Source organism: Malus sylvestris, chromosome 13, assembly GCF_916048215.2.
Source record: "Malus sylvestris chromosome 13, drMalSylv7.2, whole genome shotgun sequence".
Classification (NCBI taxonomy): domain Eukaryota; kingdom Viridiplantae; phylum Streptophyta; class Magnoliopsida; order Rosales; family Rosaceae; genus Malus; species Malus sylvestris.
Window position 1 is genome coordinate 16791258 of NC_062272.1, and position 21873 is coordinate 16813130.

Sequence of the window (21873 nt, forward strand, 5' to 3'; positions counted from 1 at the left end):
GTTTGAGATTGGAGCAATGTTTTAGAAATAAAGGACCATGAAGACCTTTGGTTAATACATCAGCCACTTGATCATTTGTAGAAATATACTCCACCAATAAATCCCCCTTCTAAACTCGTTCACGAACGAAGTGGAAATCTGTATCAAAATGTTTTATCCGAGTGTGGAACACCGGACTAGAACACAAGGCAAGGGTTGAAACATTATAATAGTGGAGAAGTGGAGGTGTAGGTAAGTAAACATGCAAATCTTTAAGAAGTAAACGGATCCACGCAACATCAGCAGCTGCATTTGCCAAAGCTTTATATTCTGCTTTAGTTGAACTTCTGGAAACACTCCCTTGCTTCTTTGACTGCCAAGAAATCAGATTTGGGCCTAAGAATACCATAAAGCCAGTTTTAGATCTTCTAGTATTTACATCCGATGCCCAATCTGCATCGCTGAATGCAGTTAACTCCATAGAATCAGCATCAGAAAAAGTGAGACCACAGTCCATAGTACCTTGTAAATAACGCAAAATCCTTTTCACCAAGGAAAAATGCATATTTGTTGGAGTAGACATAAACTGACAAGCATAGTTGATTGCAAAAGCTATGTTCGGACGTGTAAATGTAAGGAACTGAAAAGCACCTACAAGACTTCGAAATAAAGTAGGATTAGACAAAAGTGTGCATTCTTCTTTTAGTAGATGAGTATGGGGCTTGCAGGGAGTGGAACATGATTACAGGAATCCATGGATGCTTTATGAAGTAAGTCTTTTACATTACTTGGACTGGGATATGAATAAATCCCCATTATCTTTGTAGGTAATCTGAAGACCTAAGAAGAATGTTAATAATCCCATATCTTTCAAATCAAACACCTTTCCCAACTGATCAATAACTTCTTGAACTAAACTAGGCTGAGAACCAGTGATGATGATGTCGTCCACATATAAAAGAAGAATTACAACTTCATTGTCAAGAGCTTTAACAAACAAACTGGGATCGGATTCAGAGACAACAAACCCCCAATTAGGTAGATAGGTAGTAAATTTTGAGTTCCAAGCTCTAGGAACTTGTTAAGTCCATAGAGAGACTTAACAAGCTTACAAACTTATTGAGGATGAGTAGGATCCTGAAATCCTTGTGGTTGCTTCATGAACACTTCTTCTTGAAGATCACCATGCAAAAATGCATTTTTGACGTCTAATTGGTGTAACTTCCACCTGTGTGATGCAGCTAGAGCAAGGACAAGTCGGACAATAGTGTGTTTCACTATAGGACTAAATGTATCAGTATAATCAAGTCCATGTTCTTGACTGTAGCCTTGTGCCACTAACCGAGCTTTATACCTGGAAATCTTGCCAAATTGATCCTTCTTTATCTTATACACCCATTTACTACCTATCACATTCCTATCAATCGGTGGTGGCACCAACTCCCACGTTCCTTGTTTTTGCAAAGCTGTAAACTCTTTTACCAGAGCATTTCTCCAATGTTCATGACTAACTGCTATTCTAAAAGTAGTAGGCTCAACCGAATCATGTATAGACAAAACAACAGTATAACCCTTGAATACAACATCAATAGAATCACTGGTATGTTCCTCAGAAACATCAAGAGTAGTTGCAATATAAGAACTATAATCTTTTCTTGAGATGACACCTGATTTGAGTCTAGTTGTCATAGGATGACTAAAGGATACAACATGTAAATCAGAGTGTACAACAACATTTGAATCATTATTTGGATCAAGTGAGTGAGTTACCTCGAAGTGTGCAAAACTAGGGACAAACAACAAAGCATTTGATGTGTGAGAGGAAGGTGAAGTATGTTGGGGGGAAGCTTGTACAGAAGAACCATGATTTGAAACCTGTTGAATATCAGTCACATATATTGAGTTACCCTAAGAACTAAAATGCTGCTCCACACTTACATAATTCACACTGTTTCTTGTGTCTTGATTAGTACTCCCAGAATGTGGATGATTCCAATTAGCTAAAGAATTCAAATTGTTGCCACTAGATTCAATGGAATTAGTACTAATACATACCCTACTAGACTGATCAGAGCCATTGAAAGTGGGTATTATAATTGGCATAAGTACAAGATGTTGTTCTAGGTGAGTGGTCACCTGTTGTGAAGAGGATTGTACATGATTTGTCATAAATGGAAACACAGTTTCATCATGCACCACATGTCTAGAAATGAACAACTTCTATTTCACTCTATGATAACTCACACAACCTTTGTATCCCAAAGCATAACCCAAAAATGTGCATTGATCAGTTTTGACATCCAATTTACTAGAGGTATAAGGTCTAAGAAAAGGATAAACTGCTGTGCCAAAGACTTTGAGACCATTCAATATTGGATTTACTCCAAACAACTTAAAGAATGGAGATTGCATCTGTAAATTTTGGAGATCGAGGGTTGATCTCAGAAATCAAAGAGGCGTTTGCTTTCTCAAAAGCTGGGCTGCTCAAAGACCACGAAGGCCGATCTCAGAAATCGAAGAGGCTTGCTTTCTCAAAAGCTGGGCTGCTCAGAGACCACGAGGGCCGATCTCAGAAATCGAAGAGGCACCTACTTTTCCAGCCTTGTCAGCACCTGTCACACGCACACTCAGCTTTGCGGAAATTATGGGCATTCTGTCGAAGATTTCTGGCGAAGTAGAAAGCACATGAATCGTACTGTTCAATCACCCACTTCCCACACGCAACAGTAGCTCATGGGTACCACATATAACTTTGCCAAAGTTCTCTGACAAAGTTGAGACACGTGAAGCTTGCAGCTCCCACTACATCGCTCTGACCAAGAAGGGTAAAAGAATAGCAAAGAAACAACACTAACAAAGTTTAGACACATAAATTTTGAAGGTCTAGCTACCATATTATTACCCACAAAGGTAAAGGAACAGTACCACTGCTGGATAATTAGAAAGTCCCGGTGTGTCAACCTCTGTGCTTCGTGGCAAGGTAGACTAACACCTTTACTCACATTCGAGAAAACACTCCCAACAAGATTGCTTGCTCCAAAATCGAAGAGGCACCGCCCTCCGAATCTCGAGAGCCAAACTCTCAACACGATTACTTTCTTAAAAATCGAAGAGAGGGTAAAGGAACAGTACCACTGCTGGATAATTGGAAAGTCCCTGTGTGTCAACCTCTGTGCTTCGTGGCAAGGTAGACTAGCAAACATGCCCAACCTTTACTCACATTCGAGAAAACACTCCCAACAAGATTGCTTGCTCCAAAATCGAAGAGGCACCGCCCTCCGAATCTCGAGAGCCAGACTCCTAACATGATTACTTTCTCAAAAATTGAAGAGAGGGCAAAGGGACAGTACCACTGCTGGATAATTGGAAAGTCCATGTGTGTCAACCTCTGTGCTTCGTGGCAAGGTAGACTAGCAAACATGCCCAACCTTTACTCACATTCGAGAAAACACTCCCAACAAGATTGCTTGCTCCAAAATCGAAGAGGCACCGCCCTCCGAATCTCGAGAGCCAGACTCCCAACATGATTACTTTCTCAAAAATCGAAGACATCGCTCTCCGAATCTCGAGAGCCAGACCCCCAGCAGGATTGCTTTCTCAAAAATCGAAGAGGCATCGTTCTCCGAATCTCGAGAGCTGGATCCCCGACAGGATTGCTTGTTCGAAAACCGAAGAGGCACCACTTTCCCAACTTCAAGAGCTGGATCTCCTTGGATAAAGCTTGTCTGTAATCTTCACACGCAACATCAGCTTTCCAGATACCACAGACCACTTTTTCAAAGTGCTCTGACAGAGTTAAAACTTGTGAAGCTGGCAGCTCCCACTACCGTGCTATGACCAAGCAGGGTAAATGAATAGCATTATTACTTGATGTTAGGGAGACTCCATCCCCAACGGACAGGCAGACCTGCAAAAATGCTCAACCCTTCCTCTTATCTGAGAGGGCACTCCCAACGAAGCTTTTCGAAATATTCAGCTTTCTTTCCCCCCGATAATACCTCTGTAAACAAGCTATACTAGAGCAAGAATATCTCATATCATCAGGGTTAAAAGCAAGAGTATCCCATATCATGCTTTTTCCCCGTCTTTTCCTTTGGCCTTGTTCTTACCTGCAAGACAATGAGAAAGAGAGCAATCAGTCAGCACTTGGAATCAAGCTTCCAGCCAGGAACTGACTGCCTGGAACCCCTTACCTGATTACTTACCTGGCATTGCTGAGTACTCATCTTCAACATCTTATGCTTCCAGGGAAGATACCGCATCTGCTTGAGGAACAGATAGGGCAAGTGAGCATGATACAAGGAAGCATGTGGAGACAAGCGTAACAGCACACGTGCCGATACATCCACTACTCTGTCAAAAGCAAAAGTATCCCATATCAGCAGGGTCGAACGTACTCTAGATTTGATTGATTTGTTTTGACCCTCAAATTCTTCAGTCGGCCTTATACTCTGGAGGAAACCAGAAAACCCTCCAGCCCAGTTCAAGAATAAGCATGTGGAAAGTTACTTCTTCAAAAGCAAAAGTATCCCATATCATCTCTTCTCATTTTTCTTCTCTTTATCCTTCATGCTGCCTGTAAGATAGGGAGAATGTGAACAATCAGCCGGAGCTCTGATTGCTTACCTTGTCTGTCACCTCTTTCAGCAGATCCCCTAGCTCGGCGACTTGGGGGACTCCTACTACATGGTTTGTATCGCGCTTGACCAAGCCTGAAACTACAAGTAAGCTTCAAGTGACATTGATACATTACCTTGTGCATCTTCACCAGTTACATATACCACCCCTGGATGAAGGAAGAGTACTTCCAGAGAAGATGCCACATCTACCTATGAGACATATAAGGAAAGTCAAGACGATACCACACTCCGGTACTTAGAAGTTTCGTGGTTACGAGATCATTCTCCCACAATATTTCCTAATGTCATTTGTACTAAATCATTCACTTGTACTCACTAAAGGAGAGCTTGAACCTATGTACTTGTGTAAACCCTTCACAATTAATGAGAACTCCTCTATTCCGTGGACGTAGCCAATCTGGGGGAACCACGTACATCTTGTGTTTGCTTTCCTATCTCTATCCATTTATATACTTATCCTCACTAATGACCGGAGCAATCTAGCGAAGATCACAAAAAGTGACTGTTTTCGCTACCTAGGATCTATCTTGCAAGAGAACGGAGAATTAGATGGAGATCTCAACCATAGAATACAAGCTGGATGGATGAAGTGTAAGAGTGCATCCGGCGTGTTGTGTGACCGTCGTAGGCCACTGAAGCTCAAGGGAAAATTTTATTTTATAGGACGGCAATAAGGCCAGCGATGTTGTATGGCACAGAATGTTGGGCGGTGAAGCATCAACACGTACACAAAATGGGTGTAGCGGAGATGAGGATGCTTCGTGGGATGTATGGGCACACGAGAAAGGATAAGATTGGGAATGAGGATATCCGAGGTAAAGTAGGAGTAGCCAAAATTGAAGGAAATATGAGAGAAAATCGATTCCGGTGGTTTGGACATGTGCAAAGAAGGCCTACTGACGCTCCGGTTCGAAAATGTGACTACGGGACAGAGGTTCAGGGCCGAAGGGGTAGAGGAAGACCTAGGAAAACTTTGGAAGAGACCCTAAGAAAAGACTTGAGTACTTGGATCTAACGGAGGACATGACACAAAACCGAGCGCAATGGCGTTCTAGGATTCATATAGCCGACCCCACTTAGTGGGAAAAGGCTTTGTTGTTGTTGTTGTTATATCCTATTAATCAGAAAAATGGCATGGGAACAAGCATGAAACCAAAAATTGTGAGGCAAATGAGTAATGGATAGCAAAGTGACTGTAGTTTCTATAATATGTCTATGTTTGCGTTTAGTTACTCCATTTGTTGTAGAATGTATGGACAAGATACCAAATGTATAATCCCATTAGTGGCCAAAACTTTCTTAAACATTAAGCTCACATACTCACCCCCACCATCAAATTGAAAGTACTTGACATTAGCCTTAAAATGACTATTGATAAATGCATAGAACTGCTCAAACACTAACTGAACCTGAGACTTGTAACACAGTGGGCAAATCCATGTAAATTTTGTAAAGTCATCAATGAAGCTAACATAGTATTTATCATTCCATTGATACAACTGGTGATGGCCCTCAAACATCACTACTTACTCTTTCAAAGGGTTTTACAGAAACATGTGAACTAGGAAAAAAACATTTGTCTTGACATTTTTCTTTGCAAACAAAAACTACACACATTCTTATTCACATAAGTTTTATATGGTATCTGAGATTGAGAGAGCATACTATGTAAAATCTTATTGCTAGGATGCCCTAGTCTATGATGCCACATTGAAGCCTTGATTGCTTGTCCAAGAAAGGCAGTTGGTGAAGGTTACAGCAATTTATTGTAGTTGAAGAATAACTGCTTTGGAATGTAGTACAAACCCCCATTACTTCTTCCTCTCGGTAGGATTGTCTTTGTTGCCTTGTCCTGCACCTAAAATCCAAATTCATCAAAAATTATATAACAGTTATTGTCTCTGCACAAAGTATAAATAGATAATAAACTTGCAGCCAAATGAGGAACATGTAGGACAGTTAACAGATTTAAAGGTTTAGAGGTAGTGGTGATAGAGTTTGAACCAGTATTTTTCATTGGAAGACACTCTTCATTTCCCACAATGATTTTTTGATCTCCTTCAAAAGGAGTGATCATGTTTAGATCAGCCATGTCCCCTGTTATGTGGTGTGTTGCATCGGTATCCATAATCCATGCTTGATTTGCATTAAATTTAGATGGTGCACTGGCATTCATAGCAATAAGTGACGGAGGTGGAGATACACCTAAAATGCATAATTGCTTATGTGATAGCAATTTAGTGCAGTATGGCCTCGTTTTCCACAAATCTGGCATTCTGGAATAGATTTACCAAAAGAAGGTTACTACTCATTCCTGTAAAAACAATTTGGTGTAGTATGCCCACGCTTGCCGCAAATTTGACATTCTGGGATGACATTTGGCTTCTGTCCAGAATTTCCATTCCAATTAGTCCATGAACCAGAAACACTTCCACTCGAAGATCCATTCTTAGACTGATAACCTCCTAAAGATCCAGAAGAACCACCATTGTTTCTATTCCCAACATTAAAACCTCCATTAAATCGTGGCCTAAAATTGTTTCTGTTTCTGTTGAAGTTGAATTGTTGACCACCATTGTAACCTCCATTATTCCCAGATGGCCTTTGATATTGTCCTACGAAACCAGCATTGCCATTGTGATTCCCAAATTGCCTTTGATATTGTCCCACAAAACCCACATTGCCATTGTAATGAGTATCATTATGAGTTGATGATTCTCCTTGATAAACCTGTCCATTTGCACCAGAATTTGAGGATCCTCCTAGAAAGATTTGCCTTGTAACTCCTGTCATGGATGACTCCATTTCACAATACATGCCAAACATAGGGAATGATACAGAACTTGGTGAATCTTCAGCGGTTCTCTTAGCACTCAACAGTTGTGCATGAAACTCCTTAAAAGTAATTAGAGTTTCCCATGCCACGATCACAGTCCTAATCATATTGTTCTCAGATGGTAATCCTGCTAAAGCAGCCACAATTAGATCATTTTCAGAAATTATCTCCCCTGCAACTAGCAACTGATCATTGAGATGTTTAAGTCTCAAAAGATACTTCTCAATCGTATCGGTACCCTTTTTAATAGTGTGAAGCTCTGTCTTCAAATGATTGATCCGAGCACGAGACACAATAGCATATCGATCATTAAGATATGTCCAAGCTTCGTAGGTAGTTTTACTCCCCACAACATATTCAATGGCCTCATCGCCTAAAGTTGCAATTAAGAGACTGAGTAAAGCCTTATCTATTTTGATCCACTATTTATACGCCTCGGTGATCTCTTTGGTAACACCAGTAACATACTTAGGTGGACAAACATTTGTTCCATCAAAGTATTCAAACATATCATAACCTCTAGGACAGAACGAAATTGAAAGGACCACTTTGCAAAGTTATCATCATGCAATCAAATAGTCAACATCCCAAGCAATCCATCAATCTTTAAAGGTGTAGAATTTGGAGAAGCCATAGCTACGAATTTCACTGACCAAACAAGGATGACCACTTCAACAAAAAGAGACTTCGTGTCACAAAAACAATTCACAATCCACAAGCTTCATGCTCAAACAATTCATCAAACAAGCAATCTTTGTGCCCTAATTTCAGTAATTTTTCACGAATTCGATAATAGATACAAGCTTAGTGCTCAAAATTTCTTTGCACAATCAACAAAATTGAGCAATTCACAATTCCAGTACTAACACTTCACAATTCTTCAAGATTTATCACAAATCACAAATCAATTGCAGTAATTTTCAAGATTCTTCAACATTCATCACCAATTCACTGAGGAAAGGGCTTCGTGCCTCAAAATTCTTCAAGTAATTGTCTCAAAAATTTACTCAAATCTCAAGATTGGAACACAAAGAAAAAACCTGATTAAAATTTACTACCTATCTACCTAATTTGGTGTTTGTTGTCTCTGAATCCAATCCCAATTTGTTTGTTAAAGCTCTTGACAATGAAGTTGTAATTCTTCTTTTATATGTGGACGGCATCATCATCATTGGTTCTCAGCTTGGTTTAGTTCAAGAAGTTATTGATCAGTTGGGAGAAGCGTTGGATATGAAAGATATGGGATTATTAACATTCTTCTTAGGTCTTTAGATTACCTACAAAGATAATGGGGATTTATTCATATCTCAGTCCAAGTATGTAAAAGACTTACTTCATAAAACATCCATGGATTCTTGCAAATCATGTTCCACTCCCTACAAGCCCCATACTCAGCTACTGAAAGAAGAAGGCACACTTTTGTCTGATCCTACTTTATTTCGAAGTCTTGTAGGTGCTTTACAGTACCTTACATTTATACGTCCAGATATAGCTTTTGTAGTCAACTATGCTTGTCAGTTTATGTCTACTCCAACATATATGCATTTTTCCTTAGTGAAAAGGATTTTGCATTATTTACAAGATAATATGGACTGTGGTCTCACCTTTTCTGCTGTTGATTCTATGGAGAGTTGCATTTAGCGATAAGATTGGGCATCAGATGTAATCGTCGACGATCGCCGTCGTTGCAGAAAAGATATACTTCGACCTCCTACTCTTTGTCAATCTTTTCCTTCAAGCTCAGGATTCACAGTAACCTGATGCTCTTGATACCATATTAACCATGCAGCAAAAGCTTAAGAACTAAGGAATTGAGGAGCGAAAAGTTTAGAGAGAGAAAGTATAAAAACTGATTTCATTTCAGTAATTGTTAGTTACAACTATTGGCCTTCCTACTATTTATAAGAGCTGAGTTATCTTAACAGCTAAGCAAGCTTCTAACTAATAGAAGCTATACGATTTTGACACCTGTATCATCAAGATCATTACACCTGTCCATTTACATCTAATAGTGTGGAGCTGCATCTCCAGCGTGCAAGGAAACACTGCGAACAAAGTTCTCCCTTATACAACAACTGATTTTCTTTTTCTTTTGTTGGGTGCGCCATGGAGTAATTTGGACAACTAGTTCTTTTGTGGTTTACAATTATATGGCATTTGAAAAGTGGATCGTTTTGCTTTCATCATAAAGAAATCATTTTATTTTTGAAACAAATGAAAGTAAAGAATTCATTCATGCTATCCTATCGTTTATGTTGCGTAAGCGGTTCAAATTTTCTTTCCAATAGTTTAGACGAATGTTTGTAGCTAGAATAATGTAACAACTTCCTTTTTTTCAAACATTCATAGCCTAACCCAAAAAACAACCCTCAAGGCCACTTGAGATTTTGGACCAGTATAAACCTGTTTGAAGAAGATCAATTGAAACATAGACAGTTTTGTAATCTCTGATTTAGAATCTCAACGAAAGAACCATATTGTTGGGTGCTAGTTCCCATGAAGTATCACTGAATCCTTAACCAAATAAATCAACAAAGAGGCATATATAGATAAAAAAGAGCCTACAGTCAAAATTGGCCGAAAATGGACCCGTCTGAAGTTCTTATCTAAAATAAGCACATACATCAAAAGTATTTCTAATTGAATTCATTTGTACAAGAAGCATCTTGAAGTTAATAACGAAAATAACGAGTGCTTACTGAAATGGTTTCTATTTAAAACCACTTCCAGACTAGGGCTGGGCACGGGTCGGGCCATGCCCAAATTTGGAGGGACCGGACCGGACCCGCATGAAAATGCAACGGGCCGGGTCGGGGCGAGTAATGGAATTTCAAATTTTGGAATCGGACCTAACCCGACCCGTTTCAAACAGGACGATTCGAGCTGGGTTCACGGGTCTAATCTTCTTCTTCTTCTTCTCCGATCTAGAGCCTCGCAGTCTTCGTCTTCTCCGATCTGCAGCAGTTGAGTTGAGCCCATCGTCTTCTCTGATATGGAGCTTTGTAATCTCCGTCTTCTCCGATGGTGAGCTGATTTCGTGAGTCGTGACTCATTTGGTGAGCCTGGTCGCTGCTGTGATTTCGACGCAGTAGAGGGTGGGAGGAAGACCAGAATGAGAACAGAGAAAGAAAGTGGGGGATTTGTACAATCACATAAATCCTATCAGAAAATCAAGCAAATCCCACATCAAGTCAAAATCAAACAAATCCCATATCACAAATACCCCCAAACCAAAACCCATATCTTACTGATTGATCTCAAAAAAAAAAAAAAAAAAAAAAAAAAACCAAAACCCATATAAAAAAATTCCCCCAAAAAACCAAACAACCCCAAAGGTTTTCTCATCTCCTGTGCCTCATCGTTTTCCTTTGTAAATGCCTTCAGACCAATAACACCCACAGTCCATCTTCTTCCTCTTTGACCCACCCAACACAGGACAAGAGAAAAAAAAGCAAGAGGAATCCTATCAATCATTACAACCTTATTTTCTATTCTATTCTATTATATTCTCTTCCATTCCAGAGAGAGGAGAGAGAAGAGAGAGAGAAATAAGAAATACCCAATTATTGTACTTCAAATGCTTAACGTTAACGAACTTGTCCTGATGGCGGGTGGGAGGGACCTCGATCGACGACGGAGATGGTGGTCAAGTGGTGGGTAGGATGGACCTCGATCGACGACGGAGATGGTGGTCAAGTGGTGGGTAGGATAGACCTCGATCGACGGAGACAGGACGAAATGTTAAGTTCAGGAGAAGGATCGTGAGGGAGAAGTCGAGAGTTCTTAGAGTGTCTAGAGAATTCTACATAACCTAAACAAATGAACGGTGGAGATTTAATCTCCCAGTGGAAACGGTTTGGGTCGGGGCCCCGTTTTATCTGAAATTTATACCCGCCCCGCCCCACTAATTAAATGGACCCGCCCCGCCCCGCCCCGTTTTGAATTTACAATATATGTACCCGTCCCGACCCGCGGGTGCAGGACTTGGTTGCCCAGCCTTATTCCAGACAGCCCAAAAAACACATTGGTGCATTTACTAACCTAACCTTAGGCTAGTGTTGAAATGATTCAGTTCACCAACAAAATGAAGATTATTATGCTGAATTTAAATTAGCATGCGTCCTATAATGTAAAAATCCCAACAAAAACAAAAACCAAACCAATAAATTAGAGGTGAAAAGACGAAGTTAAGCATGAGCAGCATATACAGCATAACAAGATGTGCTTGAAAAATTGTAATTATTGAGTAGTAATTAGAGCTGCCTTTCGCTCGTGGAAAAAAAAATCGAAAATCCCAAACCAAATTGAAAACTTCCTGAACCAAAAGTCCTGAACCGTTCGGTACCTGAATAGTTTGGTACGTGATTCGGGATCTCATTTGCATTGGTTTGGCAACCCCAAATCGAACCGAAACATATATTTAATTTTAAATTAGGTTTAAGAATTATGTGGACCGTTGAATTTGGTTGAGATTTAATCTCAACCGTTCATTCATTACCCTTACTCTCTCGATTTCACTTGAGTCACCTCACTCTCACAATCTCACTTTGCCTCTCTCTCTCTCTCTCTCTCTCTTGTCTCTACTCGTTCTCTCCTTCATGTTTAATTAGTTATGCATACCCTTTACTTTTTTAAGCTTTGTTTGTATAAATTTAATTGATTTTTGTGTTTCATGCTTTAATTTTGTATTTTGCTCAAATGGGTATTGTTTGTATAGGTTGTATATCTTAATTTTTTAATCTTTTTTAATTTTCCCGAACCGTACCTAAAATTTTCGGGAATACCGAAATTTTGGTTCAGTTTCGGTTTTTGAAATTCCGTCCCTAAAGGAATTGGCTTGGGATCCTAACCCGAACCACCCTCTAATGGTCTTGTGTGTCACTTTTCCATGTGTGGGTTGTTTTATATTGAGTTTTTGGTTGAAATAATCAACTTTTGACACTTGGTTGCTAAAATAATGTACTTTGAGTATTTCGTCGTTATATCATGGTTGTGTCTTTTGATATTATTGATATGTCGTAAATATATATAAAAAAGTGACCACATATTAAAAGTGAATCATTTTAACTGATTGACCTTTATATTATCAAAGTATTTTTTTGGTTCCAAAATAGTGTTTTGATGTTTTATAGAGAAATAAATTAATCGTACGTTCTTTTTCATAAAATACTTTCAAGATTTTTCAAGAACGAAAGAATTTGAATTTTTGATAAAATTCTAGAAGTGCTTATACCAACTAGGGGTGGGCATGGGCCGGGCCGAGCCCAAAATTGGAAGGACCGGACCGGACCAGACCCGCTTGAAAGTACAATAGGCCAGGCTGGGCAGATTTTACTATTTTAAAACATAGAACCGGACCTAACCCGGTTTTTACGAGTACATTTTTTTTTCTTTTCTAATTTTCAGTATCCAGAATTCCAGATTCCTAGTATCCACCATCGCCAAATCCAACACCTACAACCTATTCGTGACCCTTTTTGAGGGAAAAACTTTAACCCTAAAATTCACAGCCTCGGAGATCCCTGCCAGTTCCATCAAGCACCTCCTATACAAAATCTTCAAATACAATTTCGAATTCATAAAAAAATAAAATAAAATTGAATCCCTATGAGAACCATAGATGTCGTATTCCTCACAGATCGAACCAGAGACATCGTCTTCAAGCATTTCTCATTGACCTTGACGCACAAATCGAACCAGAGACGTCATCTTCCCCACGGATCCAAGACCTCCACCCTCGCCATTACAAATTACATCAGTTGATGAATCAAAACAAAATTAGAAACCCACAAAATTCCTAAATAAAAAACCACCATAATTCCTAAATCAATCGAAAAGCTTATGCAAAAACCCTAAATTCCTAATCAGAAACCCTAATTCATAAATTACCTAGGGATGCCACGATGGAGAGTTAGGAGAGGATGTCATAATGGTGATCGTGCCTCTCCACCCGGTCCAACCCTTCGCACGCCACCACGTTGCAGATTTGCTTTCCCAAATAAACCTCTGACATCACCTTATCATGGATGTTCGCCGACCCCTCCAACGAGTCAAACGGGGTCGAGTTAGGCAAGTAGCTTGTACAACTCGAAGACCGAGTTGAACCTGCTAGGTAGCCGATATGGGTCACCAGAGCTTTGGTGAGGTTAAAGTTGTTCTACTAGACGACTTCCGCGCAGGCCATGATTTGGGAGCCTGGGCTCGAGATTGAGGTTTGAGGTGGGAGCCTGGGCTCGAGATTAAGGTCTGAGACGAGAGATGAAAGGAGATTCAAGGAGGAGAGATCAAGGGAGGAGACTCGGAGTAGGGATAGAGAGAGAGGGTGAGGGGAGAGTTGAGTGAATTGGGTGGGTTTGAGAATAATAGAGAGAGGGTGATAGAAGATTAGTCATTAGAGGGTAGAGATTTAATCAGTAGGCAATGAATTGTCTAGGCCGGGGCCCGTTTTCTCCAATTTTTAGAACTGGCTCACCCCATTATTTACCAATAACCGGCCTGCCCCACCTCGTTTTGTTTTTGTAATTTTTGGACCCACCCCGTACCCACCCCGAATTGCAAGGATCTGTCCCGACCGGCAGGTCCAGGACCCATTTGCCCCCCTTAATACCAACGCCATTATTCCAAACCATAATTCTTCACATTCTCAAACGAATTGCAAAGCAAGTTGTAAGCTAACCAAGAAAAGAAACTTGGACTTTTATTTTGTTGTTGGGAAAATAAGATGTATTCCACAATGAAAAACACAATAAAAAGAAAAAGAGAAATTATAGATAGATAAGTCGGGTAGATAAATTCATAAATGAAACGCACGTGACAATAATAAAAACAAGACTGCAATTTGAGCTAGAAGCAGATTTGTTCCAAGTTTCCCCTCTTAATCAAGTTTACCACTCCTCTTAATTAAGTTTTAGACTCGGTTAATTTTGCGTAGACGAAAAGACAATTTAGTACACCATCACATGCCATGATACAAGTTAAAAAATGTGTATTTTTTATGACTAAAATAATGATACGTAATATAATAGCTTGCATTTCCAGTACACTGAAAAATTTCTACTGTTAATGCCCATTTACATCAAGTTACATTTCGAAATGTACATTGCTAAAATGGTAATGAGGACTTACAGGACTTGGGCATCACGTAACCCCTGCCCTCCATTACAGACCAAACCCATATGGGTCCCAGCAACAATACTGTCCTACAGTTTTCTCTTATTTTCTCCATATCTCCGCGTACACTTTTCTGATTGCAAAGAAACGCGGCGGTGCATATTGGGTTTTATGTTTGTGGTTCACCCCTCTATGTCCAGATTGCAAAGAAAGTCGAGACATTCTAGGTTTAGGTTTGTTGGTTTCTTTCCCTCCACCTTCACCTCTCTCTATCTCTCTCTGTTTATCAGATTGTAAACAAAGTCTTGCCATTTATATGCATAGTTAGTTATGCTGCTAGAGAATAAGAGGTATAATTAATTTTGTTAGCTCTAACTGAATCTAAAAATTGTTTTGTATACAGAGAGTGCGGTGCTTGGTTTCATTAAAACATTTATGCATAAAAGATAATAGAAAAAGGCCCTTTCATTTGAACTGCATTTTCTTCCATCTTTTCTTATGTTCCTTTTATGTCTCAGTTCTTGACAGTGTTTATAAGAAAAAAAAGGTTTGTTGATTAGTTATTTATGTCAGAATACACATTTTTCGCATTCTCTAGCAACTCTTTGCATTACTTTCTTTTTTGTCATTTTTTCATCTATGAATTTTTAATTTTTTAATCACCTATACTAATATTTTTACCAAGCCTAAGTTCTGGCATATATAACTAATCAACAAACCCTTACTTTCTTAAAAAACGGTGACTTGTAATAGAACTTATGCTTGGTAGACATATTAGTATAGTTGATTAAAAAATTAAAAATTCACATATGAAAAATTGGCTAAAAAGAAAGTAATACAAAGAGTTGCTAGAGAATGTCAAAAAATGTGTATTTTGACATACATAACTAATCAACAAACCCCTTCTTTCTTATAAACAGTGTTAAGAACTGAGACATAAAAGGAACACAAGAAAAGATGGACGAAAATGCAGTTCAAATGAAAGGGCATTTTTCTATTATCTTTGATGCATAAATGTTTTAATGAAACCAAGCACTGCACTCTGTATACAAAACAATTTTTAGATTCAGTTAGAGCTAAGCAAAATTAATTACGCCTCTTATTCTCTAGCATCATAACTAACTATGCATGTAAATGGCAAGACTTTGTTTGCAATATGATAAACAGGGAGAGAGAGGTGAAGGTGGAGAGAAAGAAACCAACAAACCTAAACCCAGAATGCCTCGACTTTCTTATCTGGACAGAAAGAGAGGGGTGAACCACAAACCTAAAACCCAGAATGCACCGTCACGTTTCTTTGCAATCAGAAAAGTAAAGATGGAGGCATGGAGAAAATAAGATAAAATAAGAGAAAACTATAGTGCAGTACAGTTGCTGGAACCTACATGGGTTTTGTCTATAATTAAAGGCAGGGGCTACGTGATGCCCAAGTCCTGTAAGTCCTCATTACCTTTATAGCAATGTAAGAGCAACTCCATCCCTATAAACATCCATAGTCAAGGGTCAATTTAATCCACCCAAATAAGTAGTAATTGACTGCAATGAATAGTAACTGTCCAAGTCATCTCCCCTCCTAAATTGAATTGCCTAGTCAATTCGTATTAAAATATTATTATTCTTTAAATAATGTAAAATAATTTTATTTTTAATTTCGAATAGAATTTTTTAACCAATCTTGTTACGCTATATGTCATTATTCGAAAGTACTATTTTTATGGATAGATTTCCAATAAGATTTTGAACCAATCTCGTCGCCCCATGTGTCATTATCTGTTTAGAATCCTTTATAATAGATTTTGATAAGATTTTCAACCAATCACATAGTGTCACGTGACATTATCCACAACCTCATCCTTTCTTTTTTGTCCATATAAACCCTACATTCATCCTAATTCATACACCAAACTCAAACTAGCTCAGAATCCTAATTCATCCATCCTAATCCATATAAACCTTACATCCATCCTAATTCATACACACCATAACATCTTCGATGAGCGTCCAATTAGCCATTTTTTTTGCACACAAGTATATGGAAACTTTGGTTGAAAGTGTTGAAAATATTGAAATGTGGTGTAGGGTGGAAGATGATGGTTAGGTATTTATAGAAAATAATAATAAATTTTCATTTATTTTTTCTGTATTTTTTAACAATTTTTATTAAGTTAAATAATTTGGACCGTTGAATTTCAAAAAGATTGAAATCCAACAGCCCAAAATTGGACACGTGACCAACGGTAAGATTTCTGACATTTTCCTATTTTTTAAAAGTTATTTTGGCCGAAAAACATGGACCGTTGATCTAGAAATTGAACGGTCTAGATTTTGCCACGTGACTAGCCATTAGATTTCAAATTCAATTTTTTTATCGTTGGAAATCCAACGACCATCGTCGCGCCATGTGGCCCAAGTCCCGCATCCCAGTTAGTGCGCCTACAACGCAGGCCACCCCTCTGCGCGTTGTCACGAACATGCTCCAGTAAAAATAAATAAAAATTTTATTCACATGGTTGACATTATGCTGACATCAGCTTGACGTCATGTAGGCCGGTTTCTTGCTTAATTCATTTTGTGTTGGGCTCAAAGCTGGCCTCCACTTTGGGCCAACTAATTGGATGGGATGGAGTGGATTTTGGTGGTTTGGGGGGGGGGGGGGGGGCAGGGGGCAACTAGGGGAAAATTAGGCTATAGCCCAGCTCATTTGTTAGGGGTGGACTTGCTCTAATATTTCGAATTGTAACTTGATGTAAATGGTAGAAATTTTTCAGTGTACCAGAAACACAAGCTATTATATCTTGTGTCATTATATTAATAGTAGAAAAGATACATTTTTTAATGTCCCTCAACTTGTATCATGACATGTGATGGTGTATTGGGTTGTGTTTTCGTTACACGAAAAAATCTTCTCGTCTACGCAAAAGTAAGCGAGTCTAAAACTTAATTAAGAGAAGCAGGAAACTTGATTAAGAGGGGAAACTTGGAACAAATATGCTTCTAGCTCAAATTGCAGTCTTGTTTTTTTATTGTCACGTGCGTTTCAATTATGAATTTATCTACCCGAGTTATCCTATCTATAATTTCTCTTTTTCTTTTTTATTGTTTTATTTGTTGTGGAATACATCTTATTTTCCCTACAACAAAATAAAAGGGCAAGTTTCTTTTCTTGGTTAGCTTTCAACTTGCTTTGCAATTCGTTTGAGAATGTGAAGAATTATGGTTTGGATTAATGGCGTTGGTATAAGCACTTCCAGAATTTTAACAAAAATTCAAATTCTTTCCTTCTTGAAAAATCTTGGAAGTATTTTATGAAAAAAAAAACTTCCACTCCCTTAATGTATTTCTTTATAAAACATTAAAACACTATTTCGGAACCAAAAAAACACTTGGATAATATAAAGGTCAATTACTTAAAATGATTCACTTTTAATATTTGGTTACTTTATATATATATATATATATATATATATATATCTATGACATATCCATAACATCAAAAGACACAACCATGATATAACGACAAAATACTCAAAGTAAATCATTTTAGCAACCAAATGTCACAAGTTGATTATTTCAACCAAAAACTCAATATAAAACAACCCACACATGGAAAAGTGACACACAAGACCATTAGGGGTGATTCAGGTCGGGATCCCGAACCAATTCCTTTCGAGACGGAATTTCAAAAACTGAAACCGAACCAAAATTTTGGTATTCTTGAAAATTTTTTGGTACGGTTCGGGAAAATTAAAGAAGCTTAAAAAATGAAGATATACAATGTATACGGACAATACCTATTTGAGAAAAATACTAAAATTAAAGCATGAAACACAAAAAGCAATTAAATTTATACAAACAAAGCTTAAAAAAGTAAAGGGTATTGGGAACTAATTAAACCTGAAGGAGAGAACGAGTCGAGACAAGAAAGAGAGAACGAGGCAAAGTGAGACTGTGAGAGTGAGGTGACTCAGGTGAGATTGAGAGAGTATGGGTAATGAATGAACGGTTGAGATTAAATCTCAACCAAATTTAACGGTCCACATAATTCTTAAATCTAATTTAAAATTAAATATATATTTCGGTTCAGTTTGGGATTGCCGAATGAATGTATATAGGATCCCGAATCCTATACCGGATATCGAACGGTTTAGGAGTTTTGATTTGGGACGTTTTCGGTTCGGTTCGGGATTTTCCATATTTTTTTTCACGAGCAAAAGGCAGCTATAATTACTATTCAATAATTACAATTTTACAAGCACATCTTGTTATGCTATATATGCTATTCATGCTTAACTTCGTCTTTTCACCTCTGATTTCTTGGTTTAGTTTTTGTTTTTGTTGGGATTTTTAAATTATAGGACGCATGCTAATTTAATTTCAACATAATAATCTTCATTTTGTTGGTGCACTGAATCATGTCAACACTAGCCTGAGGTTAGGTTAGCAAATGCACCAATGTGTTTTTTGGGCTGTCCCGAAGTGGTTTTAAATAGAAACGATTTCAGTAAGCACTTGTTATTTTCGTTATTAACTTCAAGGTGCTTCTTGTGCTTGTACAAACGAATTCAACTAGAAACACTTTTAATGCATGTGCTTATTTTAGATAAGAACTTCAAACGGGGCTCATTTTCAGCCTATTTTGACTTTGGCTTTTTTTTTTTATCTATATATGCCTCTTTGTTGATTTATTCGGTTATGGATTTAGTGATACTCCATGAGAATTGGCACCTAACAAAGTGGTTCTTTCGTTGAGATTCTGTTTGGACCCTAAATTACACCATCGATTTGTGCAATTAAGGTTGTTGAATGGGCATAGCTCATAACCGTCGGATGATTAGAGATTTTTCTTGACATTGCTATTGTTCTTTTTATCATAGTAATTGTCTTGAAAATATCTTTAAAGCGTACAGAGTTGTGATATATGTAAAGCTCCATGCAGAGGAGGTTATGTGAAATGTCGTGCAACATTAGAGGTCTATCCAAATGCTATTTAATCAGTTGCAAGAGTTGCATATTTGGCTGGCATGCAGAACCACGTGGAAAAATACCACAAGGATGCAATTAATATTGGATGATCGGCATGTGGATATGCCATTCGTATCCATTTGGAGTAATAAAAATAAGGTGATGTGATGAGATCAGGATGGTTTTGCAGATAATGCAAAACTACCAACCATGATGTTTTGTTTTTTTATGCATGCATGGGATGTAAGGATAATGAAGTGATAGTGGGATAATGATTACGCTTTGCAATTGGTTGTCAGAGATGGTAATTCAATTAATTTGCCATTTGCAATTAAGTCGCTGAGTGCATTTAGACGAATAACGCGGAGAATGAGTCTCTTGGTTGGAGTAGGATTAGAGTTTAGAGTCCCCATTTGTCGACCAGGTATGTATGTGGTCATGATTTTTCTCAGAATATTCCATTACAGAGTCTTCAGGTGCAATCAAAATTGCCTGGCTTATTATCCAGGCTGTGCCAAACAGAAAATATGTTCCTATAAATAGAGGAGGGAGCGCACCATTCAACCCCTCCAGCACAATATACAAACTGTCAGGCGCAAACTCTCGCTCTACATGAAACCTCTCAACAACCTTGAGATTTTTATTTGCTTTTTCGCCGACACATCTTTAGTTTGGATAAACATTACTGTTGTCATAGAATCAGGCGACCGCAGAGTACCTTCAGTTTGGATAAATAACACTACGTCGAGGCCGATTGATTATCTATCCAAGTCTCGGTTGAGAAGGATTTTCGAATCCTTATTGGCAGAGGTCATCTCATTAGCCTTCTCGGCGAAGTGAGGTGTTACAGAGGTGTTACAGAGGTCATCTCATTAGCCTTCCCGCACATAACCGAAGAACGTAGTTAACTTATTAATTACTCGGCTTGTGCGCCACGTAGGCTTGGTAGTTTTTAGGGTCAACATTTTGGCACGCCCGATGGGACCAGTGCTAAAACTACGAAGTTCACATGATATATCAAGATCTCAGTGAGTGTGAGATTTGGCGCCTATTAAAGGAAAATGCTGAGAGGCATAACAGACTCATTGACCGGATCATTGACGCACATGAAGAAAGGAAAAAATCTTTCTCTCGAATGATAAAGGTGAAGGTTCATCACATCTTGCAAGATCAATGGTTAAACGAAGATAGAGCTCGATTTTATGAGTGGTTCGATAAGAAGATGCCTTTCTATCCTAGGTTCAGATTAATTCCATTTGAAGCATGGTTGGATCAAAAGACCGAGGGGCAATTTTTCGCTCCGGTTACCATCAAAATATGACCTAAGGAAATTGTCAAGACGGCCGAAGAAGAACTTGGGCCACCTGTTTTTTCGGTTGAAACTGAAAGTGTGGTAGGCCTAGAAGAAAAAGTTAAGGTTTCTGAGCCAAAAATCGACTTAGAAATTCGTCAAAGGAGTACTCCAATGACGAACAGGGCCAAGATATGGTTTTGGACGCCAAAACCATGATAGTCGATATGGTTATCGGCAATAAAGCCGTTATGGAGAAATCTCATTCGGCTAAGTTGTTCGAGTTAAAGCCGAAATTGACGAAATTATTATGCATGGGGGGCTTAATAATTATTCAACACATTTGGCGGTCGAGGGTAAAAAATCTTTCATCAAGCCAAAAATATTTGGAGATGATCTTTTATTCGGCTTTGGAAAAACTCAAAGTGAAAATTTTGATGTAAAAAGATCTTGGCTTAGAATAAAGCATCGTTGGCCTCCTCTTGATTATGATTCAGCTGTTTTCATTTTCTTTTGCTAAAAAAATTGAATAAATTATTTTCTTCACCATTTGATCTTTCAGGCCAATGCATAAGAAAATAAGGAGGGCAACAAGATGATGCGACAACCAAAAGTTGTTCCTCGCTGAGACAATTTTGGTCGAATGAATGAAATTTTAATGCCGAATACATTTTTATTCGGCGGTGGTTTCTCAATAGTCCTCGACCACATGGCTCGGCCAATTCTCACATCTTCTTAATCATGTGTTTATTTAATTATTGATTATTGGTGGTCTTTGGTAGACTACCTTCGGTCGAAACCCACAACACGAACAGTTGATAATATTAGATATCCTCAGCAGTTAAAAAGAATATTTGCAGCACGCTCTACACCTACCCATCTTCGGTCGTTCTTCCTTCCCATCTCTTAACCATGGGAGTTCAGTTTTTCCATTCGGCCAGGACATACATTCTGGGGGCATTTAGTCACCTCATTGAGACAAAAGGAGCAAGAAACTACGTTATTAATGGCAGGTTATTGATGAGAACTAGGTTAGGACCCCAAAATAAGGTTGA

General features: G+C 38.5%; 1 protein-coding gene and 2 long non-coding RNA genes across 12 annotated transcripts; all 3 read right to left on the minus strand.

Moving 5' to 3' along the window:
- Positions 1-6060: 6060 nt before the first annotated feature.
- LOC126595923 (uncharacterized) lies at positions 6061-9379 on the minus strand. Of its 10 annotated transcripts, none has more exons than XR_007613760.1 (3): positions 8522-9347; positions 6624-7582; positions 6061-6471 (listed from the first exon to the last, which is right to left on the minus strand). XR_007613760.1 is itself a non-coding variant. In XM_050262320.1 (3 exons), exons 2-3 carry the CDS (start codon positions 8625-8627, stop codon positions 6924-6926), a joined length of 765 nt encoding a protein of 254 aa, XP_050118277.1. In that variant the 5' UTR covers positions 8628-8922; positions 9060-9347; the 3' UTR covers positions 6061-6923. The 10 variants fall into 10 exon arrangements, 5 of the variants coding, with proteins under 5 accessions (XP_050118277.1, XP_050118279.1, XP_050118282.1 ...); XM_050262320.1 differs by having other exon boundaries at positions 6061-7582; positions 8522-8922; positions 9060-9347; XM_050262322.1 differs by having other exon boundaries at positions 6061-7582; positions 8522-8947; positions 9060-9347.
- A 638-nt stretch (positions 9380-10017) lies between these two features.
- On the minus strand, positions 10018-11249 carry LOC126595940 (uncharacterized). The gene is made up of 2 exons (XR_007613770.1): positions 11170-11249; positions 10018-11123 (listed from the first exon to the last, which is right to left on the minus strand). It is a non-coding gene; the product is annotated as an uncharacterized LOC126595940 (long non-coding RNA).
- A 1492-nt stretch (positions 11250-12741) lies between these two features.
- LOC126595938 (uncharacterized) lies at positions 12742-13898 on the minus strand. Its single transcript, XR_007613767.1, has 2 exons — positions 13345-13898; positions 12742-13191 (listed from the first exon to the last, which is right to left on the minus strand). It is a non-coding gene; the product is annotated as an uncharacterized LOC126595938 (long non-coding RNA).
- Between the last annotated feature and the right edge of the window lie 7975 nt (positions 13899-21873).